Source organism: Fringilla coelebs (genome assembly GCF_963513975.1).
Source record: "Fringilla coelebs genome assembly, chromosome: 11".
NCBI classification, from domain to species: Eukaryota; Metazoa; Chordata; class Aves; order Passeriformes; family Fringillidae; genus Fringilla; species Fringilla coelebs.
Window position 1 is genome coordinate 10,997,909 of NC_140037.1, and position 19,699 is coordinate 11,017,607.

The following is a 19,699-nucleotide window of genomic DNA, read 5'->3' on the forward strand; positions in this document are numbered from 1 at the left end:
TGACTTGGGGACTTGCTCTTGTAACTGGGTGTAGTGGTGCAATATTGTTCTTCTACCTTTTAAAAAACATAAATATGGTATACTCATGAATACCAGGCTTCAGTTGCGTTAAAGAAATACATCATTTGCCTCAATTTTTATTTCTGGGTCTTTAAAATTCAAACAGAGTGAACAAGCAATATAAGGGTCTGTCATCACTTAGGTCAATTCTTTCACCAGCTGCTCCTTGGTGATTTGCAGTATTATCTGTAACAACCTGTTTGGTTTTAGTCACCTGCGATGTACAAAGAGTTATCTATTCCTAACAGGGAGGACAACAGGCTTTTCAGGTGTTGCCTCAGTGTATCTGGCTATAAGGTTTTCTTTCAATATTCAGCTATTTTAGCATAGTTTAGATACATTTCTAAAGTTTCCATCATTTGATGGAGGAATAACGTCAAGGAGATCAGCTATAATCTCATATTTACATAAATACTATTCTGCTTTTAAACTCCTTGCCAAGTGTGGCTTTTCAACTCAAAGTGAAATTCTCCCTTTGTCAATATCAGTGTTTTCCTTAGGGATGAAACAGCTAATAATCTATACTATATAATAGGAAAATTCACATTAATACTATCAGAAGGATGATGATTACTGACTCTTACAGCACCAGTTTTCCACACTGACAGAATGACATTCTAAAATGCATTTTCCTAAATTAGGTCATTTAAATCAGTTCAATATGTAAGTCACGGTAGCAAATTTTTCACTTGGCAGCTCTTCATTATGTAGCTTGGATTAATTCTGATTTAAGAATTCTGTTTGGTTATTCACTTTTTTCCTCAAAATTTAATTTTCAGTAAATGTGGTGACATCACCAAATGATCAAACATCATTTGGTGCCACCCTCCTCTTCTAGCTGTGGAGATAATTTCATGAGGCACAGTCACTGTAAGCAGCAGAGCCACAAGTGAACCAGGTAAATGACTAGGCAATAATTTTTTCATCAGGAATGAGGAAAAAAAAAAGGCAAGTGGGGGTGGAATTGCACCCCAGACCCAATGAGGGGAGTAAATGGAAGTTATACTACTCACTTTTGGAACTAGATTTTGAGAGCATAAGTCATTTAACCACTTTTAAAGACTTTACTCTGGGGTGCCTCAGTGCAAGAGCTGTGCAAACACATGGTAAAAGACAGTCCATGCCCCAGTGAGCTTAATAGCCTTCTTGGTTTCCCCGCGGCAATGCCATTATGCTCCAGCCCTCTTCTCTTGAGCAGGATGAAGGCCTTGCCTCCTCCTCCTGATTATTTTAGCAGACCTCTGGTTAGCACATGGAACGAGCCCTCCAGACTCTGCCGTCAGCACTACAATCCTTTCAAAGCTCACCTGGCAGGTTTCCCAGAAAAGCAAGACACGGTCGTTTAAGCTGGTTGCCAGGAAAAAGACTGAATAATACTCATTCCAGCTATTTGTTTGGGATACTGGTTCTCACTTTATGGAATAAATATGCCAGACATTCATCTCTTGAATGAAAAGAAATTGCTGCAATGGTCTTGCACTGTTCTCAGCAGAACCTTTCCAAGACCTCTCAAAGGCCTTTGAAGGACCATCTCAGATGCTGTAATCCTGATGCTATTTCTGTATTGAGTACCAGTTGCACCAGATCCTCCCGGGCTTAGGAGGAGTGCAAATGGGGAGTTCTGTGTTCTTGTCTACTAAATGGGCCTGAATATCTTCTTAAGTCATAACTAGCTTATGTTTCTTACAAGAAGCTGGGAGAGTATGAACACTCACAGCCACTGATGGTCATGCAGTGTTTGAGTTTGTGAAATGGATATGTGGGCAGATAGCCTAAAGGTGTATTCTGTACCATGGGTTTTGTCACATCATAGCAAAATAGAACATAACATATCTACAGGATCTATCCGTTAAGGGCCAAAATATTTGGAGGAAGCTGTGTCCATGGGCTGTGTCTGCCCAATGGAAAGCTGACACTTCTGGTTTTCTTGCAATTGCCTCCCCACTACCCCCCGTCCCTTCCCCAGTGCACTGGTAAAACGCTCCAAAAACACTGTGAAATCTATCAAAATTTGAACAAAAACAGCAGGTATCTTCACTGGGAATATATTTGTGAAAACACAAGGACCCTGCAATTAATTTGACATAATTTATTATTTTTTTTTAACTAAAAAAACCCAGTAAATATTTATTGATGTCCTCTTGGGGGAAAGTCTCTTCTTATGAGTTTCAGTTTTGTCTGCCCTCTTCACATGGACTATTTTATATATGTGGATAGTATTTGCACTTTTTAGTGTTTTGTATTTATCAACAAATTCCTTTGCTTGGTATTAAACATACCCAAGCTGTGGCTTGAATTATGTTAGTCCCTCATGGTCAATCCTGAACAGCTACAGGATCTGCTCTGAATATGTTTGTTAGAGATACCATGTTCTAATGTTAGTAGAAGACAGGAAAGTCTTATTTTCCTAACATAGGGTGACCAGAAAATTGAGGTTGAAAAGGATGAACATAACAGAGTGATCTTATCAGAATAAAAGAAGAAAGGGGAAAAGAGAAAGGAAACAAGATCAGATTTGTTGTCTCATATTCCACCTCCGTGCTAATGCTGTGTGCCATATATTATTCTTTTTGTTTCTTTCATAAAAATGAAGCTTTGCCTAGTGTTACATTTCTGTAAAGTGCATTAGAGAATATCATCATAAAAATCACTGAAGACAAGATGGTACTTCAGCAGCTTATGTATAGACATCATTGCTGTAAAGTGCTTTTCCCTTTTGAAAGCAACATGGCAGAAAGAAGGAAACTTGATGTGGAAAGCCTTTTTACCATGTTTTTGCACTTCAGTTTTCTGGCTGTGTTTGTGTTTCAAAGTTGGTTTGGTAGTTTTGTTTTACACTATGTGTGACCTTTAGTTCCACTCATAGGGAACATATGCTTGTGCAATTGGTTAAAGCTATTACAGGGATTCTATCTGTGTGCCAGGCTAGGAGATGGCGAGAGCCATGCTAAAGCTCTAAGCAATGGGTTTGGTTAAAGGGAAGGATTGCAACACATGGCCTACTCTTCAACTACTCCCTATGACCCATTGTTCACAATCAGTTGATAAGCATGAAGTTTTGTTCCTTAAACCTAGAAGAAGATGTCCAGCTGCTTTAAATCCTGCAAAACAAAGCATGGGTCATAAATGTCAAAACAAGAAAAAAATAAGCAAAAGGGATGGGGGGATGGATGGTGGAGAAAGATCAAACTGTGATGACTCTAATTAATTAATGAAATATCTACTTGAAAGTCAAGTTGGTTTTGTTTTTTTTTTTCTCATAAAGCCTCTGTACTTTTGGCCAGTGGTGCCCTCCAAATTCCTAGTTTTGTAATTCTCCCTTTTGCTTTTCACAGCTGATTTGCATCTGCGTTCCAGTAGATGTTTTTGGTTACTTGTTTGAAGTTACTTTATTGGAGCATTTGACTACAGTCTCTGTCTTGCCTGGTTTTGAAAGCTTATACTATCCTGACAGTGTTTTAAGAGCTGCCTGGCTAATGTGCTGTTTGACAGCAATAAATAGGAATCTTATTGCTGTTGCCTTTTTTCCTCTTCATTTTTCTGACAGTGGCAAAACATCGAGTGTAGCTGTGCCTTGGTCAGGAAGGGTCACACAGTGTCACAGTCTAAGCACCACAACAATTCTAGCAGGACTGCTGAGTTATCAATGTGCATATCTTGAAAGCATTAGTTTGCAGCCTGTATCAGGGAGGATTTTCTCACCACCTGAATGGCATTCCTGGGGCTTTTAGTGGCACGTGGTCGAGAAACAGAGGTACCAAAACAGAGAGTTGAAAACCCCAATGGCCAATTCACATCTAATCGTTTTGGGACCTTATAATATCCACTGTGAACCTTATAGGATCTGAGTGTGATGAAACTCAGTGTGTCCTGGCAGGCAGCTGTGGACACATCCTAACATAAGATATGTAAGAGCTTGCCATTATGAACTCCACAATAAAAAAATGCCAAAATGCCATGTTTCCTAAAAGAGTCTACAGAAACTTACTGAAGGAAGGATTATTCAACAGGACATGAAAACATTCCCCCTACTTACAGAAAGAATACATTATCAATACATTTCTAGAAGTGACTATTGTTTTAAATTAATCTTGTTTCATAAAATAGGAGTAGCAACTCTAGTAAGAATAGTTCAGCACAATTAAATGAATTGCTCAGGCAGCACAGAGTTGATAATTACAATTAAGATGGTAGGAAAATGAAGATTGCCTATACATACACACTTGAAATTGAGTAACAACATCCCTTCAGTAACTAAAATCCTTATATACTTCTGAAGAGGAAATTTAGCCATAGAGGCAGAGTATGATGGGTTCCTACTTTATGTATGCACATCTCAATGGTGATTTTTTTTTTTGTGATATAGCAACTTTAGGATATGTAAGATTTATGCCAACTCCTGCCTGTTCTCACAGAGTTGAGCTAAATGTTCTTGTGCCTACCTTCAAACAGATGCTAATATTAACTTAATTTTCAATGTATTAATGTAATCTGTGTGCTTTATCTAAGGTGTAAGTTTGTTCTCTATACATGTTTAGTGCTGTATGAATGAGGCACAGAAAGAAAAATCAATCATTGCTTCACAGAGAAATATGAACTCTGTTAGCTTCATTTTTCACACTGTGAAAATGACTTGACCTTCCTTTCCTCAGAAATCCAAATATCTCCAATCTGTATTCATAGCTGGGCACAAATTTTCCATTAACATTTTCTGGATAGAAAACTGTGATTTCATTATTCTTGTTTTTGGGGAAAATAAGCTTTTCTTTGGATAAAATGGAGTGTTTTCAGCAGAAAAGGTTTCTGTGCTGTCTCACAAGGGGTGCCGTTCCATTAACTTGTGCCTCTGCGGCTGTGGACTGCTGGCCTCAGCCCGTCTCGCCTGACCCACCATGGACAGTTTTATCTCTCCTCCTTCAGGAACAGGGACATTGGGGCAGGTGGTGGCAGCTGCCCCCTGGCCTTTGGAGCACTACATGGGCCCTTGTTACTACTTTCCTCATTGCCTTTGTACATTCCTTTGCTTACAGATTACAAAAGTACTTTGGGTAAGGAGATTATCAAGGGATGTTGGTAGGTTTGAAAGAGAAAGGATGAGGCTGGGATGTCCCTTCCCTGCCTCAAACTCTCTTCTCTCCTGTTTGCTGCTGAACCTGATGAAGGAGGTGGGAAGTTTCACTGTTTTGGTGTAAGCCCAGCAGCTCCAATAGCTGCACAGTGTTTTCAGCTCGTGAGTCCACCCACGCCTCAGCCACAGCAGCCACCAGAGGGGTCTGGGCATTTGTCTCTTCATCAGAAGGACACTCTGCCAGGAGTCCTTCTCCTCTAAATGGGGACAACCACCTAAGCCACCCACGAGGAGCATCTCTCTGGGAAGCCGGCTCTGGGCTGGTCGAGCAGGCCGGGCAGGGTGGCTGGCACAGGGCAGGGCCGGGCGGGATGGGGCAGCAGGGCCGGGCGGGATGGGGCAGCAGGGCTGGGTGGGATGGCAGCAGGGCCGGTGGAATGGCAGCAGGGCTCCCGCCTGCAGCCTCGGCAGCAAAAGCGGAGCCTGACCATGCTGAGCCAGCACTCCCCTTTGTGGCAGGCTGCGGGGCCGGGCCGCAGAGCACAGGGCCAGGAGGCCTTGCTGATCTTATTATCCCCGTTCTGAGCTGTTGCAGGTGCTGGGAACCGCAGTTGTATTTTCCACTATAACTGTAAAAGAGGTCACGCCGAGGGCAGCTGAATTTTCTATTCCTGGCAGTTCGGGTAAATGAACCCTTCGCAGTGTGGAGCCAGAGCTGGGGCAGCCTCGTGCTTGTGTTTGCCCCTGATCTGGGGCCTTGTGGAGGGTTCTGGATCCCTGTGCACTGGGGGAGCAGCTACACCTGACATGTCCCCAGCCCCTCGCTCCTGTAGGCCAGGTCTTGCTGAGAGGGCCAGCTCATGCTCCACTGCTGTGTGTCCAGGCTAATTGTCCCTAGGGAGAGGGCTGGGCATGGCACTGTCCCTCCATCCCTGTGGGAACAGATGTGTGTCGGGCACAGGGATCCAGTGGAGCATGGGCTGGGTGTCCCCAGTGGTGGCACTCAGGTGCATCCTTGAGGGTTTGAAACTGACTGCAAAAAGCTATTTGAAACTGACAGTGAAAAGCTGCTTCATTCACAAACTTTGTCACAGACCTGAGGGCACAGGGTACTTGGGGAGCTCCAGGTGCCAAACAGGCAACTTCTGAGGAGATCCATTACCTCTGCTATTGCACGTCATGGGGACAGCAGGTTTGCTTGGTGATGAAGGATCTCCCACTCCTTTGCTGGGATGAGTTCTGAAAGCTTTTTCAGGATCGGTTCTGTGTATCTTTTGCTAGTTTCTGAAGAATTGAAAAGGGTTTGCTTTAAGAAAGTGAAGGTGCTTGTACCTGTGAAGTGATTTTTCTTTCTGTTGGGCAAGAGCCCTTGGCCTCTTGCAGACTGCTTTGGTGCAGGGGTGGCCGGCTGGCAGCCAAAAGATCCTCTGAAAAAACAGGAAGCAGAACTGCCACCTTTTCTAAGTCCCAGTGTTTTTAGTTAGTTGCTTGAGTGTAATGGTTGAAGTTCAATGTACTGAAAATAGGCAAGATATTGAATGTAAGTGATTAAGTGACAGACTGGGCTTTTGGTTTTATTAATAGTAATTGTTTGTTGTAAAAAACCTCTCTGTATCTGCATCTGGAGAAATGTGAAATTTTGAAAGTGTGACTCCACCTCCCATGTTGGTCTAAAGTATTTGCCACAAATTAGGATTTAAAATGGGGCCTTTAAAACCAACAATGACGCTAAAATAAGTGAACAGAGGGGCCCAACTCGTGATATTTTAAAACTTTAGGGCCAGAGTAGTGTGTTTGAGTCAGTGGTGAAAACAAATGCAAGAAAGGAAATGCTGTGTGCACCTGATGCCAGAGGGTTCACTGGAGCCTTGTCTGTGGTGGCAGAGCTGGCTGCTGTGACCAGCTGTGTTGAGTCTCCTGGGGCTGGCACACAGCTGCGGAGACAGGACCTCACCAAAATAAGGGTCATTTCAAACTTCACCAAGTCCTCAAGACTTGCTGGCATGCAGGGACGTTCTTTGATTGGTTCTGTGGAAGACTGGAGTAAAAATGGAGATGGCGTTGGTCTTGCCTTTGCAAAACCAGTGTATGCACTTGTTTGCTCAGTGGGTATATATATTTGAAGTATTATAAATATAAAATGTATGTGAAAAGCCATAAGACACTGGTTGCTGTTAAGAAGGCAATTCAGATTTGCAAGTGTGAATCTGGGTAGAGGAGAATTTCATTTAGGGGATGGAGGGAGCAGTGGGCCCCTTTCTGCTAATGTGTAGGGGCAGCCTGGGATATGTGTTTGGCTTCTCCCTGAGATTGGTGGGGGCTCTGGGATGCCCCTGACTAATGCCGGTAGGTGAGCTGAGCCACTGCCCATCACAGGGCCAGCGGGAAGGGTCATCATCCCAGTGGGAGAGCGGGGTGTTCCCCTGGATCCAGACCTCAGGGGGCTCGGGAGGGCCTTTTTCATCCAGCCCTCCTGGGCTGCCCCAACCTGACTCTGCTCTGACCCTTGCCTGACGTCCTGGATCTCGCAGTGCAGATAACCCAGAGCTCTGGCCTTGCCATGTCCGTGCAGGCAGATTTGTCCACACAGCCAGCAGGAGCTGGCTTTGGCAATTAAATGATAGGATTACAGATGCCTGGTTTTGTTTGTGTGTGTGTTTGGGTTTTTTTGTTTGTTTGTTTGTTTTTTAAATTCTCTCCCCTATTCCCTCTTCTCTCTCCCCCTCTCCGACCCCAGCCAGGCCTCCCTAGGTCTCCCGCAGGCGCGAAGCCGCGCCGCTCCCCGCATCCCCGCAGTTCCTCCTTCCAGCTAAACTTCCCCGCGCTCCCGGCGGGGGCTCGCGGCTCCGCCGGATCCCGCCGGTGCTGCCGCGGCGGCTCCATGCCGCGGCTTCGGGCCGCCCCGGCTCCTCCCCTCGCGGTGTGCGAGGCAGCCTGCCCGCCCGTCTGTGTGTGTGTGCGCCGGGCCGCCGCCGCCGCTGTGCTGCCTCTCCCAGCCGGGCACAGCCGCGCCGCGCTGCTGGCGGCGGCGGCGGCGCTCCGCCACCCCGGGCGGCTCCGCGCGGCCCCGCGGCGGCCGCCGCTCCCCGCGGCGCCGCTGCCCATGCGGGCCGGCCAGCGATAGCCGCGCCGGCTCGGCTCGGCTCGGCTCTGCGGGGCGGGGAGGGGGCACCACTTCTCTGAGTCTCCCCACCACATCGTTATGGACCTATTCGACTTTTTCAGGGACTGGGACTTAGAGCAGCAGTGGTAGGTTTTTTCGGGTGGTGGGTTTTTTTTTTTTTGGTTTTGGTTTCTTCCCCTCCCGCACCACCTCCCTTCCCCGTCTCTCCACCCCTCTCCTTCTTCCAGCTGCCTCCTTCCTACCCTTCCCCGCTCGCTCCCCCGGTGCCGTAGCCTTTGTTGAGGGGCGCAGCACCCGGTGCCAGCGGGGAGCGGGTCCGCGCTGCGCCCGCGGGCAGCGGGGCCGGCCGGGGCAGCCGGTGCCGGCCGGCTCCAGCCACGCTCCGCGGCCGCGCCGCCGGCCCCGGCTGGGGAGCAGCGCTCGGAGCGCGGCGGCGGGGGGCGAAGTTGGCCCGCAGGGCAGCGCCGAGAGGTGCCGGGTGCCGGCTGCGATCAGCGGTGGCAGCCCCCTCCCGAGCAGGGGCGGCGATGTTCCCCGGGATCGCGGCTTTGCTAATGTTGTGTTTACTGCTGTCACTGACAATGTTCCTTTCACGGGGAGAACCGCAACTGTAGTTTCGCTGTGTGGCACAGTTCGGCTGTAGCTCTGATCGGTGTGGGGGCTTCTGTTGCTGGTTTTGCTGGTTTCCTATTCTAGATGAAGCGTTATTGAAGTTAGTTTTGGAAGTGGCAAGATCAGTACCCGTGATATTATAACAGGTCTTTTTTTTCCCCTGCCCGTTTCTGCATCGTTTTTCTTTTCTTTATTTCCATTTATTTTAAAAATGTAATTTTAGGTTTATATTGCTCTGTAAATAGGTGCACACCTTAAAAAGATCGGTGCATCTGTTTAAGTGCATTGTAAACTTGTTATCAAAGTGAATGTTAAGGAATTTTTGATGGGTGACAAGTAGCTGGGAAAGTTAGAATTTGGGTAGGTACTTAGTCACTTCTGTGGCTGGTTAATGAGATTATGCTTATTCTTTGGCTGGTTTTATTGGTTCTTTCTTTACTTTTCAATTTAGCGAATATAATTCCTTAACTATGCATGGGGAAATTCAGAGGTTGGGTACTGCTTTGTTAAATGCTTTCAGGCTGGAGTGCAGTTTGCCAAGGAAGAAAGAGACTAAAATACTGTATTTTGTGATCTTAAATGCTACACAGATTATATATGTATATGTATGTGCATTTGGACCTCGTGTTTTGCAGAAGGTTTACTTTGTTGATAATATAAAGGTATGTCTAGGAAAAAGGTAATATATCTTGTTAATAACTATCGTTTTGTCAAACACGGTCTAACAGCTATACTTGCAAATCCATAGTAATCAGAACCAAATACCTGTCACGTTCCATTTTACAGCAATTGGGAGTAAATCCTCCCAACCATAAATTACGCTATATCAATATTAATCTGTAAGCAGGCGTTTTGGATCATGTGCGTGTTTTATCAGCTCTGCATAATCCATTGTATTACATCTTTTTAATAATCATGCTGTTGTTATTTAAAAGTAATAATCACAATAAAATTAGTGCTCAATTAAATATTATGCTTCTACAACGCTATCTTTACTCTGCTACACTAATTTATTTTGCAGAAAACTGATAACCACCGTATTACCACTCAAATAATATTTGCATACAATTTGCCTAATTTATAATGTGGGTAACATTAATTTAATAGAAGCTGTTACAACCCAATATGTGGGTGTAGTTCAAATACTAAGCATTTATAGGTATTGAGTTTTAGTGTTTGCTTATTAACTTACTTTCATTTGGCTATGGTTTTGTGTGGATTTAGAGATGTGCATCAGAAAGAAGGGAACTCTCATGGTTTTTCCATAAAATATGAATATATTGCCTCTCATACTAAAATTCTAGTTGCTGTTTTTTGTACTGTGTAATGTATTGTTTTTAGTGGTTTTAGCGTTCATGAGGAGAGAACATTTTTACTTGGACTGTTTCAAACAGTTTGATATCTGCTCAAACTCTATGTGGCACAGGCGTTCACACACACTGCAGAGATCAAGTTGCATTTAGCTTTTAGCAATCCAATTAGTATATGTAAGTGCATATATAATATATGGGTACATAATCTACATGTCTACACAAATGTGACATGTATTTTATTATACATGTAAATATTTTTCTCTCTGACAAGTAGTTGCATAGCTTACAGAGAGTTAAATTTAGCTCCTCTGTCCACAAACACGTGTATGTATGTAATGTTATACATACATCATCTCCACACACCCAGGAATATGCATGCACATCCATCAAGATTTATTAATTTTGTCTCTGTATCCAATATGGTGTGGTTGCTTTGTAATATTTGCAAATAAGTACATATAGCATGGAGTGTGAATTGCTCCTTCTTATTTCGAAGCTGCCCTCCTTCTGCCTGTGAGCTGGCCTTTGTAAAACGTGTTTCACAAGCATTTATAAGGCAATTAGGGACCCTCTTCTGCATTCCTTGCAAACCTAAAACTTCTCCTAATCTGTGCTGCAATCACTAAGAAGGCAAGCTCAGGCCTACTGTGTGTGTGGGTGTTTGTATTATCTGTATGCAAAGTACAACAGAAACATCGTTAGCCTGAGAAATATATTAAAAAAATATTTATAGCTTGAGCAGAAATTTTTTTTTTAATCTGATGAAAAGATGTAAAGGTAAACTTTCTTTGCTTTGCCTTTATACCAGGAAATGACTTTGTGAAAGTTACTCGTGGATGGGAAAAATACAGTTAAATTCCTCCCACCTCCAATGGAGGTACATTTCTGTGTCACTTCTTGAAACATATTTTGTCAAGAGCTGTGATTGTTACAGCGTGCAGTGCCACTGCACATGTGCTGAAATGCTCACCTGGCCTTCTGGATGATTAGTGGGAGCTTTGTCTTGATGACACAAACTGCAGAATCAGCCCTTTAGTTTCCTATATTAGGAGAGATCACAGCAGTACAAGAATGAGATGTTTCATTGACCCTTTGTCGAGAATGTGATTAGGAAGGTAGCTGAGAGTTGGTGCGGGGTTTTTGTTAACACTGGGGTAAAATGCCTAAAATGAGGCCACAAATATACTTGTCGATGTTTTGCCAGACTTGAAAAAAACTGAAAAGTACCCAAAACAATTTAGGTAAATGTAAACTCAGGAGGAGATGAAAGGGCCAAAGCTGAAGTCTGCTGTGATTCCTGGATGAATAAGAAGTGTTCACCTGGGTTTGCATTTAATATGAGCCATTCTATGAGGGAGAAAGAAAGGGAGATGGATATAATGAAAAGCTTGAATGCCTGTGTGCACCAAGGGGACCACTTGCTGTTAAAAATCAAATTTCATCTTTTAAATCACTTTCCATGCTTGTCTGTGGTAACCAAGTAAATGAAATCTTGCTGTGGCCTGGGACCATGTGGCTAGATTTGAACCTGCTTATGGAGTAAGGTGGTGTCATTAATCAGCAGCTGGGAAACAACAAAACCCAACAAAGACCCAACCACCCTGGAATATACACTCCTCACTAGCACAAACAAAGGCAGGACAATTCTTGGTTTATGTTACATTGATCGTCATAGGTATTAATATTTTTAAGTCCTCCAATCTTTAAAAAAGTGGAAGGTGAGAAAATACTTGGCAGAAAAATGCGTATTGAGGCATGTAAATCAAAACCTGGCAGGGTAAAATAAGATGAGCAGGTAACAGTGTCATCTTAGCGATGTGGTTGCAAGGAGGAAGACTTAGTCCTGCAGAGAAACAAGCCCCTTGTTTTTTTCCTATTTTATATTATGTATCACAAGTAGCCTAATTTCAGCAAAACCAGCAAACTGCCAGTTATACAGGAAGAGGCTTAAACTCACTAAACTGTTATATAAATAGAAAGTTCAAAGGTCTGTTTGTGGCTGACAAAGCTGAGAACAGGCCATCTGTGGGCCAGGTTCCTCTCCTGTGTGAATGGAGAAACACGCTGCATGCCACAGCAGCGCACTCTTTCAGCATAGCCCTCAACCTGGAGGGGGTGATCCTGCTCTCCAGACAAAGGTGAACTGTTTCAGTTCCAGCCCTGGCTATTTCCCCTTCTTCACCCACCTTCCTGCTTCCCTCTCTGCCTTGTGCCCCTGCCGAAGACCTTCGCAGTTACTGTTCTTTTACCAGGGATTGTAATAACTCGCTAAATGAAAAGTCTTCTAAACGTGGCAACTGTGTTGTGTTTCTGATGGGAATGTGTGAAATAGAGTAGATAAGCTCTTTGGGAGTTAGATTTAATTTTTATTTTTTTATTTTCATTTTTATGGTGTGATGGTGAGAGCATTAGTGTAGAAAAAAGTCACATTTTGAATGGATTCTGTAAGATTTTTCTCCCTGTCCCTTTCTTTTCCCTAAGAAATATTACAGTTGAATTGCAGTTACTTTTTGGATTTGTATTACAGACATCCACGAGTAATTATTTGAGAATGTTTCATTTTGAATTTGCTTTGAAAGTGTAAATGGATAGATTGTGTGGCTACTGGTGGGTGTGTGAAGGGGATTAGATGCTGTCAAAACAAGCAGCTGAAGAAGACCAAAAATAGTCTTGGGCCAAAACCTGTACTTGAAGTGCATCCTGATTTAGTAATTCTTCCCTGGCTGATATTGAATTTCATGGAGTGTAAATCTTGAAATAATTTGGCTGTTTGCAAACATTAAGCTCACATCTATCCTATGAGGCAAAATTACTATCAGTTTAACATCATTTGAATTGTTTTCCTAATGATTCATTCAAGAATTTAATGCCTTTTAAAATATACAAATTGGGATGGAGAGTAGATACTTCAGGTACTGTTCAGCTGTTCTGAAGCCAGGCAGAACTTGAGAGCATTTAAGCAGTTTGTACATGAATGCCAATTATATTGTTTGGGATTTTCTTCTTAGTAAAATATGGTACCATGATGCAGGTCCTTCAGCAAAGCAAAATTATTCCTTTTGTCTGACAAGAGTACTCCTGCAACCTGGAATTTTCTAAATAATTTAGAGTGGCAAATGTGACATTCTGCAAATTATTCACTTAAATATACATAATGATCTTTGAAAAAAGGGATAGACACTGCTGGTCTTTTTATATTTCTTAGGACTGTGACAATACACTCGAGCATTGTGGAAGGAGTGTTGTGATGCTTTTTGTATTATGAGGCCTAAATTCTGTTTTTATCTAGATAAAGAAAAATGCCCAGTATGGTGAGATGGGATAAAATTTGTGCTAAGCTTAGAAGAAACACATGGGCCTTAATTTAGCAGAGCCCATAGACATGTATGTGACTTCAAGTTAAGTTTCACCAGACTGGGTCCTTGATCACTCCCAAAATATTCAATATGTTTTACTAATGACTAAACCCCAGCTTTTGATGTATATGGTAATGAAAGCAGATGTTATTTTTGCCTGTAGAGCACCCATCTTTTTCCCTGAAATCTACAGCAGCTTTACCTGATTTTACCAATAACTGGGCAGTCAGAAAGAATGCAAATATTAAATCTCGTTAAAAAAAAAATCTAGAGGGATTGTAAAAAACATTTTATGCCTTAAACACATGAAGCATTTAGAATAAGCATCTAAACAGATAGACCCTATCCTGTATTTTCCCTATGCCTTTAGTTTGAGGTAATGAAATTATTTTTGTGTCAAGGACTGGAAGGATTTGGTTCCTGAATGTTTGTTAAATGTATATAGTCAATAAATGCCATGAAGAACCTGTGTCTTCCTCCAGCCTTGGTGTGAGTCAGTGGCCAGTGATGCCAGTGGAGGTGCTCCCAGTTGACATGAGAGGGCCCTTGATTTGCCCATTTTGGCCAAAAGGCAGACTTCTTTAAATGTGGAGCAACTCTCTAGTGACCAGGATCAGCAAGGCTCTCTGCGCATGCCTAATACTATGCATGTGGAAAAACTCCTCAGAGCCCAATTCTGAACCTGTCCAATTCAAATTTACTGCCTTTCTTTTACAGAAAGAAAAGAAAAATGGAGGGGAAAGCTTGAATCTTTTCTCTTGATTGCAGTTAGCAGAATGGATTTTCTAAAGCCATCAAACATCTATTAACACTGAAAACTGAAAACGTGCCACAATTCTGGGTTTTGCAATGTTGCAAATTCTTTCTTAAGCATTGAAAAAGAAGATTGTAAATCAAGTAAGATGTCAAGTTAGTGTAACCTTCCATAATATAACATGGTCAGGAAGTCACAACAGTGACTCTAAAAGACAGCTCTTTCATCCTTTTATTGTTACTGAATGTTCTGTGTTGATGCTTTGTAACCAAAATATTTGTTTAAATTGTTCTAATAGCTTTGGTCAGAGGTCAGAAGGTACATTACTCCTGACTAATGGACAACTGTAGAGATTAAAAAATGAGAGGAAGGATGGCAGTGTGTGTGTCAGTAGCTTTTAAGCTCCATCTTGAATAACTTCTACTGAGACATTTGTTTGACCGAAGATTCTCACTGAGGGCATATAATGTTAAATCTTTATTTGTGAGGAAATTGTGGGGGAATGAGCTCGAGGGCTTGTTTTCAAATACATTGTGCTGGAGTCCAGTCTCGAAGAAACTTTATAAAAATTGTATATTGCTCCTAAATTTCAACAGGACTGCTATTGAATGCAGTCAGTTTGATGGGTTTACAAGGTTGGGCTCATAGTGCTGAAAAAGTAATGTGGAGCAAGAGAGCTGAGGTAAGGGAATAACCCAAAACTTCCTGCAGTTAACTTCCCAGCTGTTACGAAGTGTTTTATCATGAAGAGACTATTTCTCAACTTGTACACAGCAGATCAACGACATGAATTGTTATAACTTTTAAGCAAAGGTCTGTAGTTTCTTTAATAAAACTGTTTTAATAACATTTTATTAATATATTCAAATTAAGCCACTGAGAGAAAAAAACTCTCACTTGAGATATTTTTTCCTTGTGACTTTGACTGTTGATTTGTATTTTTGCTGGAGATTATAACTGAGTCTTTTTATGAGTCCTTATTTCATGGCATTTGGGATGGTGAGTTTTAAGGAGAGTTTGAGGTGATACCACAACTGGAAGCTGATTTTCCTTGTAGGTGGAGCAGAGAATAGGGAATGCCATTTACTATGTGTGGTGTGTAAGACTTGTTTAGTGAGGAGCTGTAGTCAGCAGTTCAGATTCCTGACTCACATGCTGCATGGTGCTACCAGTTATAGTAAGGCATGAATAGCCCACTCATAATTATATGTAGTTATAGGGGTGGGGTATTAACAACCAGCAAAGAAGAAAACAAGATAGAGCACCAAGTTAAAAATCACTGAGTTGTTCCTTTGACAAGTATTATAATAGCTATTTTTGTATGCTGTGGGTGTGCATGATGTTGTGGAATGAGTAAATTCTGTAGCTCTACATTGCCAGTGCCTGGGGCTCAAACCTGCAGAAGCCTTACTACTGAGACTGGTGCTTTTTCCATTTGGCACTTACATGGACTGTTGGCAGGATTCAGTTGTAGCTCAAAAGTTTTCTTGGACATCCAAGTGTAGGCTCTTTTGGTAGGTGATAGTATCTGCATGCTGCAAAGTGATAGACACCTGAAAGTGACACTGGGTAAAAGCAGAGCAGTCCTTGGTGGCTTATGATCTGTGCTGAGAAGGTGACTTCATAATGGAATGTTTTTTATTTAAAATGTTTTTATGTCGGAGGGTAACAGTATGTTATGTAAGTCTTCTTGTTTTTTTTTGTTTTTGTCCTTTATTACTGGTTTAGGTCAAGATTTCTCCTGTGAGGAAAAAGAACATACAACTGTCAGTAGAGAAAGCAAATGCAAAGCTTTAAATATAAACTATTATTAAGTTCTCCTGTTCCTATTTATTTCAGTCTCATGTCATGAGGGTAACTGAGATCCTGCAGTAATATGGTGTTTAGGTGAGTCTGTTTCTGTGCTGCTGTCAGTAGCCACGCTTGTATTTGAGAATACTGTCTTGGAACATTATATGTCTGTTGGTTATGGACCTCTTAGTCTGTGGGGATGCCAGAGTAAGAGATGTTTTCAGAAGGTTGCACATGCTTTAGATCCCGGTCCTGAACTCTCAGGTGAGACCCCCATAGCTTGGGGGGCAGCTAGCTCATGTATGGAAACTTTGGGCTGCTCTTTTGAATGTGGGGGTGATTTTTCTTCCAGTTTCTTTCCTGTAGAACAATGGAGTGACATTCTTCCTGGTGTTTCATATGAAGAATAATGATGAGGAATTATCTTCTCTGTCTACAAGTGTTTAAAAACTCATTAGTTAGGGTCCCTGAAAGAGTTCCAATACAAGTCAGTGGGTGTGGTGAAGCCAATTGTAATGGGAAGTGGACTGAGCCCTGGGGCTGGTGGTCAGCAGGGAGGCAGAGCTGTAAAGAATACTGTGCATATGCTATAGTAAGCATTTTCGTAGATCTCTGTGGGAGAGGACAATGGCTTTGGAGCTCATATTTACTCAAAAAGCAGCCCTTTGATTTTCATGGCTTTCTGCTCGGTTGCACATTGGAAAGCCCATTTGTCTTCACCAAGCCCACCAAGCCTTTGAAGCGGGATAGGTGAAGGAATTGAGGCATTGGCCAGTGGCTGAGGGCTAGTGGTTGCTTGGAGAAGGAACTGAGTTGCATTGCTTTTTTTTGGTAATACTGGAAAGGGTTATTACATGGATTCTCTCGCTGCTTCTGTGGCTAGCTATTTTACTGCCTTTGGAAAGTCATTGGTATCTGTCAAAAGTGAGGCAATAGTATTTATTTCTGTGGTGATTTGCCGCTTTTTTTTTTTTTTTTTTTTGGTTCTGGTGCAAAGTATGAGAAAGAAGGGCCAGCTGTGTAGTTACCTTTATCTGGTCTTCTGGTCTTTCTGCTCACTTTTTCATCTTCCTGGGTGTCAGCTGGGAGCTGCTTTTGACATTTTCTCTACTCTGAACTTCACTCTAGCTACATAGTCCTTTGCTGGCTTGCTTGTACAGTGTTACCTACAAGAAAAGCAAATGGTATTGATTGTGGCATAGCTGATGCACAGAGATCCTTGTGTTGGATTCAACATTTGTGCTGATATCAGACACATGTTTAGAAAAATGGGGTGATATTTCCAGCCAGAGACCCTTCAACCAATAATGATTTGTCTCTGCTTTACCTCCTTTTGTGAAGTGAGAAGTGTATCCCCAGTTTTTACTGTTAAACTTTCAGAGAAGTCATTGTCATCAGCCCTCCTTACACAGTGGGGAATGGGAAGAGAGAAGTGACTTGGAGAAGGACTCATCGATGGTCAGGAATGCAGCTGAGTTCCACTTCACTGCTTGCCAAGTCTGATGGGTATATTTTCCTATTCCATGGGGATGTGATGAGGTTAAGTCCCTTAATGTTTATGAATGTTTATGGTGATAGAGGAAGACAGAAACCTAGGCAGATATATTAGTAGGGGGAAGGCAAACCTGTAAAGAGAAATGGTGGGATTTGGGCAGTGCAATCAAAGCAGAGAACTCTTCTGAAGGGCAGAATTTATCGTGTGTATCCTTCATGTAATTTGCCCTGCTAGTATAGCTGGATAGTGAAGGCCATAGACCTTTTGGAGACAGAACCATCTTGTCACTCCAGAAGACTTATCATTTACCAGATCTTATAGCAAAGCTTTGTATATGCAGCTGTAGCATAAGTAAACGTCATCTCTTGGATGGCTCACTGAATAGTACATGCACAGTTTTTCAGAAGCATTGTTGCTCTTTGAGCCAGCTGCCTTTGTTTCTAGCAGATCGCTGCTGCTTTGTTGGTTAACCCTGGGCATGAGTTTTCTTCACATATGTTATTAGACTGAGCATATTTTCTATTTATACCACTTGGGGATACAAATTACTGTGTTGCATTCAGCAAGCACAAGGGAAAAGTACATCCTTGTGATTGGACAAAAAAAGAATACAGGGCAAAATTTTATTCTAAGGTCCTTTCAAGGTTCAAGGGAAAACAGGCAGCAAAAACAATTCATGGTCTTTATTTTTATGTCCCTGAAAAGTAGGAGGTATTTTCATATATGTGTTTTAATAGAATATGTTGGTGGAATTTGGTTATGAAATGAACAATGTGCCTTTGAAGAAGGGAACGAATTTTGTTGAAATCCTGTGTATCATTTTTAGGCAATTAGGGAGATGATTAGTGTCGTACATACTTGGAAGCATTGTCTTTGTGGCTTTGATAGTTGTCTGTGGGCCAGTAAATTTGCACTAGAGGGCTGAGCTGGAGGCCACTGCAGCTGGTTGAAGTTTTTCATTGATTTAGTAAACTCTAAACCATACTTAGCCACAGCTTCCCTTTCTTTCTCATTTCATTTTGGGAGCAGATGACCTTTACCTACTCTGTGGTAGAGCTCCAGAAATATTATGCAATCTATTGCAATGTTTTTGTTACTGCTCAGTCTTCCCTTCTCTCTTTAAAGAGCCCTTGCCCAAACTGACTGTGTTTTAGTGTGCCCGTGGAGGGATCATAGATAAGGGAATATATTTAGAGAGAGTTTTGGTATTTGTGTAGGGAAACACCTGTGCTCTCATTCAGAATCATAGCTCTGTCAGCAGGACAGTGAGCATGTTTGGATCGTAGACCATGACTAGGTGTTATCCTCATCAGGATAATAAATAATACACTTCCCTGTCACTTCACTCTGCTGTTTCTTTCCCCATTACCCAAGACAAGCTGTTGTGTGAGAATTTTTCCTGGTTGTAGACTGCTCATGAATCTTGCAGTACGTGACATGCAGACATCTAACAAACATGACTAGAAACTGCATAAAATACACAGACATAACACAGAAGTCATATGTTTGAAAACACATTAGAGCTCCACAAATAACCTGATATCTAGGAGGCTTTTTTTCCCCCTATATATCTATAACCAAAAATATTCTGCTAGCTGCCTTTCAACCAGATCAGGGTTATTTTAGATTTTGTAATGATTCTCGCTTGTGTAAACTCACACAATCTGCCTGCAAATTCAACTTCAATGATAAAAGGTCTCATCAAAAAATTGAGGCAGGCTTGAATGTTTGGTTAAGATTTAATATCTTTCTAACTAATTATAACGCAGTGTCTATATGCACTCTGGTATCTGTGGAAAGAAAAGGAACAAAAAAGATACTGTTCCATTGTACTGGGTCTTTTGTAGACAATTACTGGTTAGGTTGATGTCTGAAGCAAGGGTGAGAGAATTGATAAACCTGTTCCAAAGGGCTTGAAAAGTTGAATTGAATTCTAAACGTAGATTAGGAATAAATGATGACAGCCAAGCCAGCATTACCTCAGTTGATTAATTTATAAGGATACTGGTCAATGATTTTAACCAACAGCTATGCATAGTAGAATCCTAATGGGATCTGTCTGTTAAGATTACATAAAGTAGAGCATTTGATTTATTTCATAGCTTTCCAACGCGCCACTTTAACTT

At 42.1% G+C, this 19,699-nt stretch overlaps 1 protein-coding gene across 3 annotated transcripts in view; it reads left to right on the top strand.

Moving 5' to 3' along the window:
- Nucleotides 1–8,294: 8,294 nt before the first annotated feature.
- AFF2 (ALF transcription elongation factor 2) overlaps nt 8,295–19,699 on the top strand; it is a 323,813-nt gene continuing 312,408 nt past the window's right edge. For all 3 annotated transcript variants that reach the window (XM_084213128.1, XM_084213130.1, XM_084213129.1), the window contains exon 1: nt 8,295–8,377. In XM_084213128.1, coding sequence (XP_084069254.1) covers nt 8,331–8,377 — 47 coding nt within the window. In that variant the 5' untranslated portion in view covers nt 8,295–8,330. The remainder of the gene's footprint in view (nt 8,378–19,699) is intronic.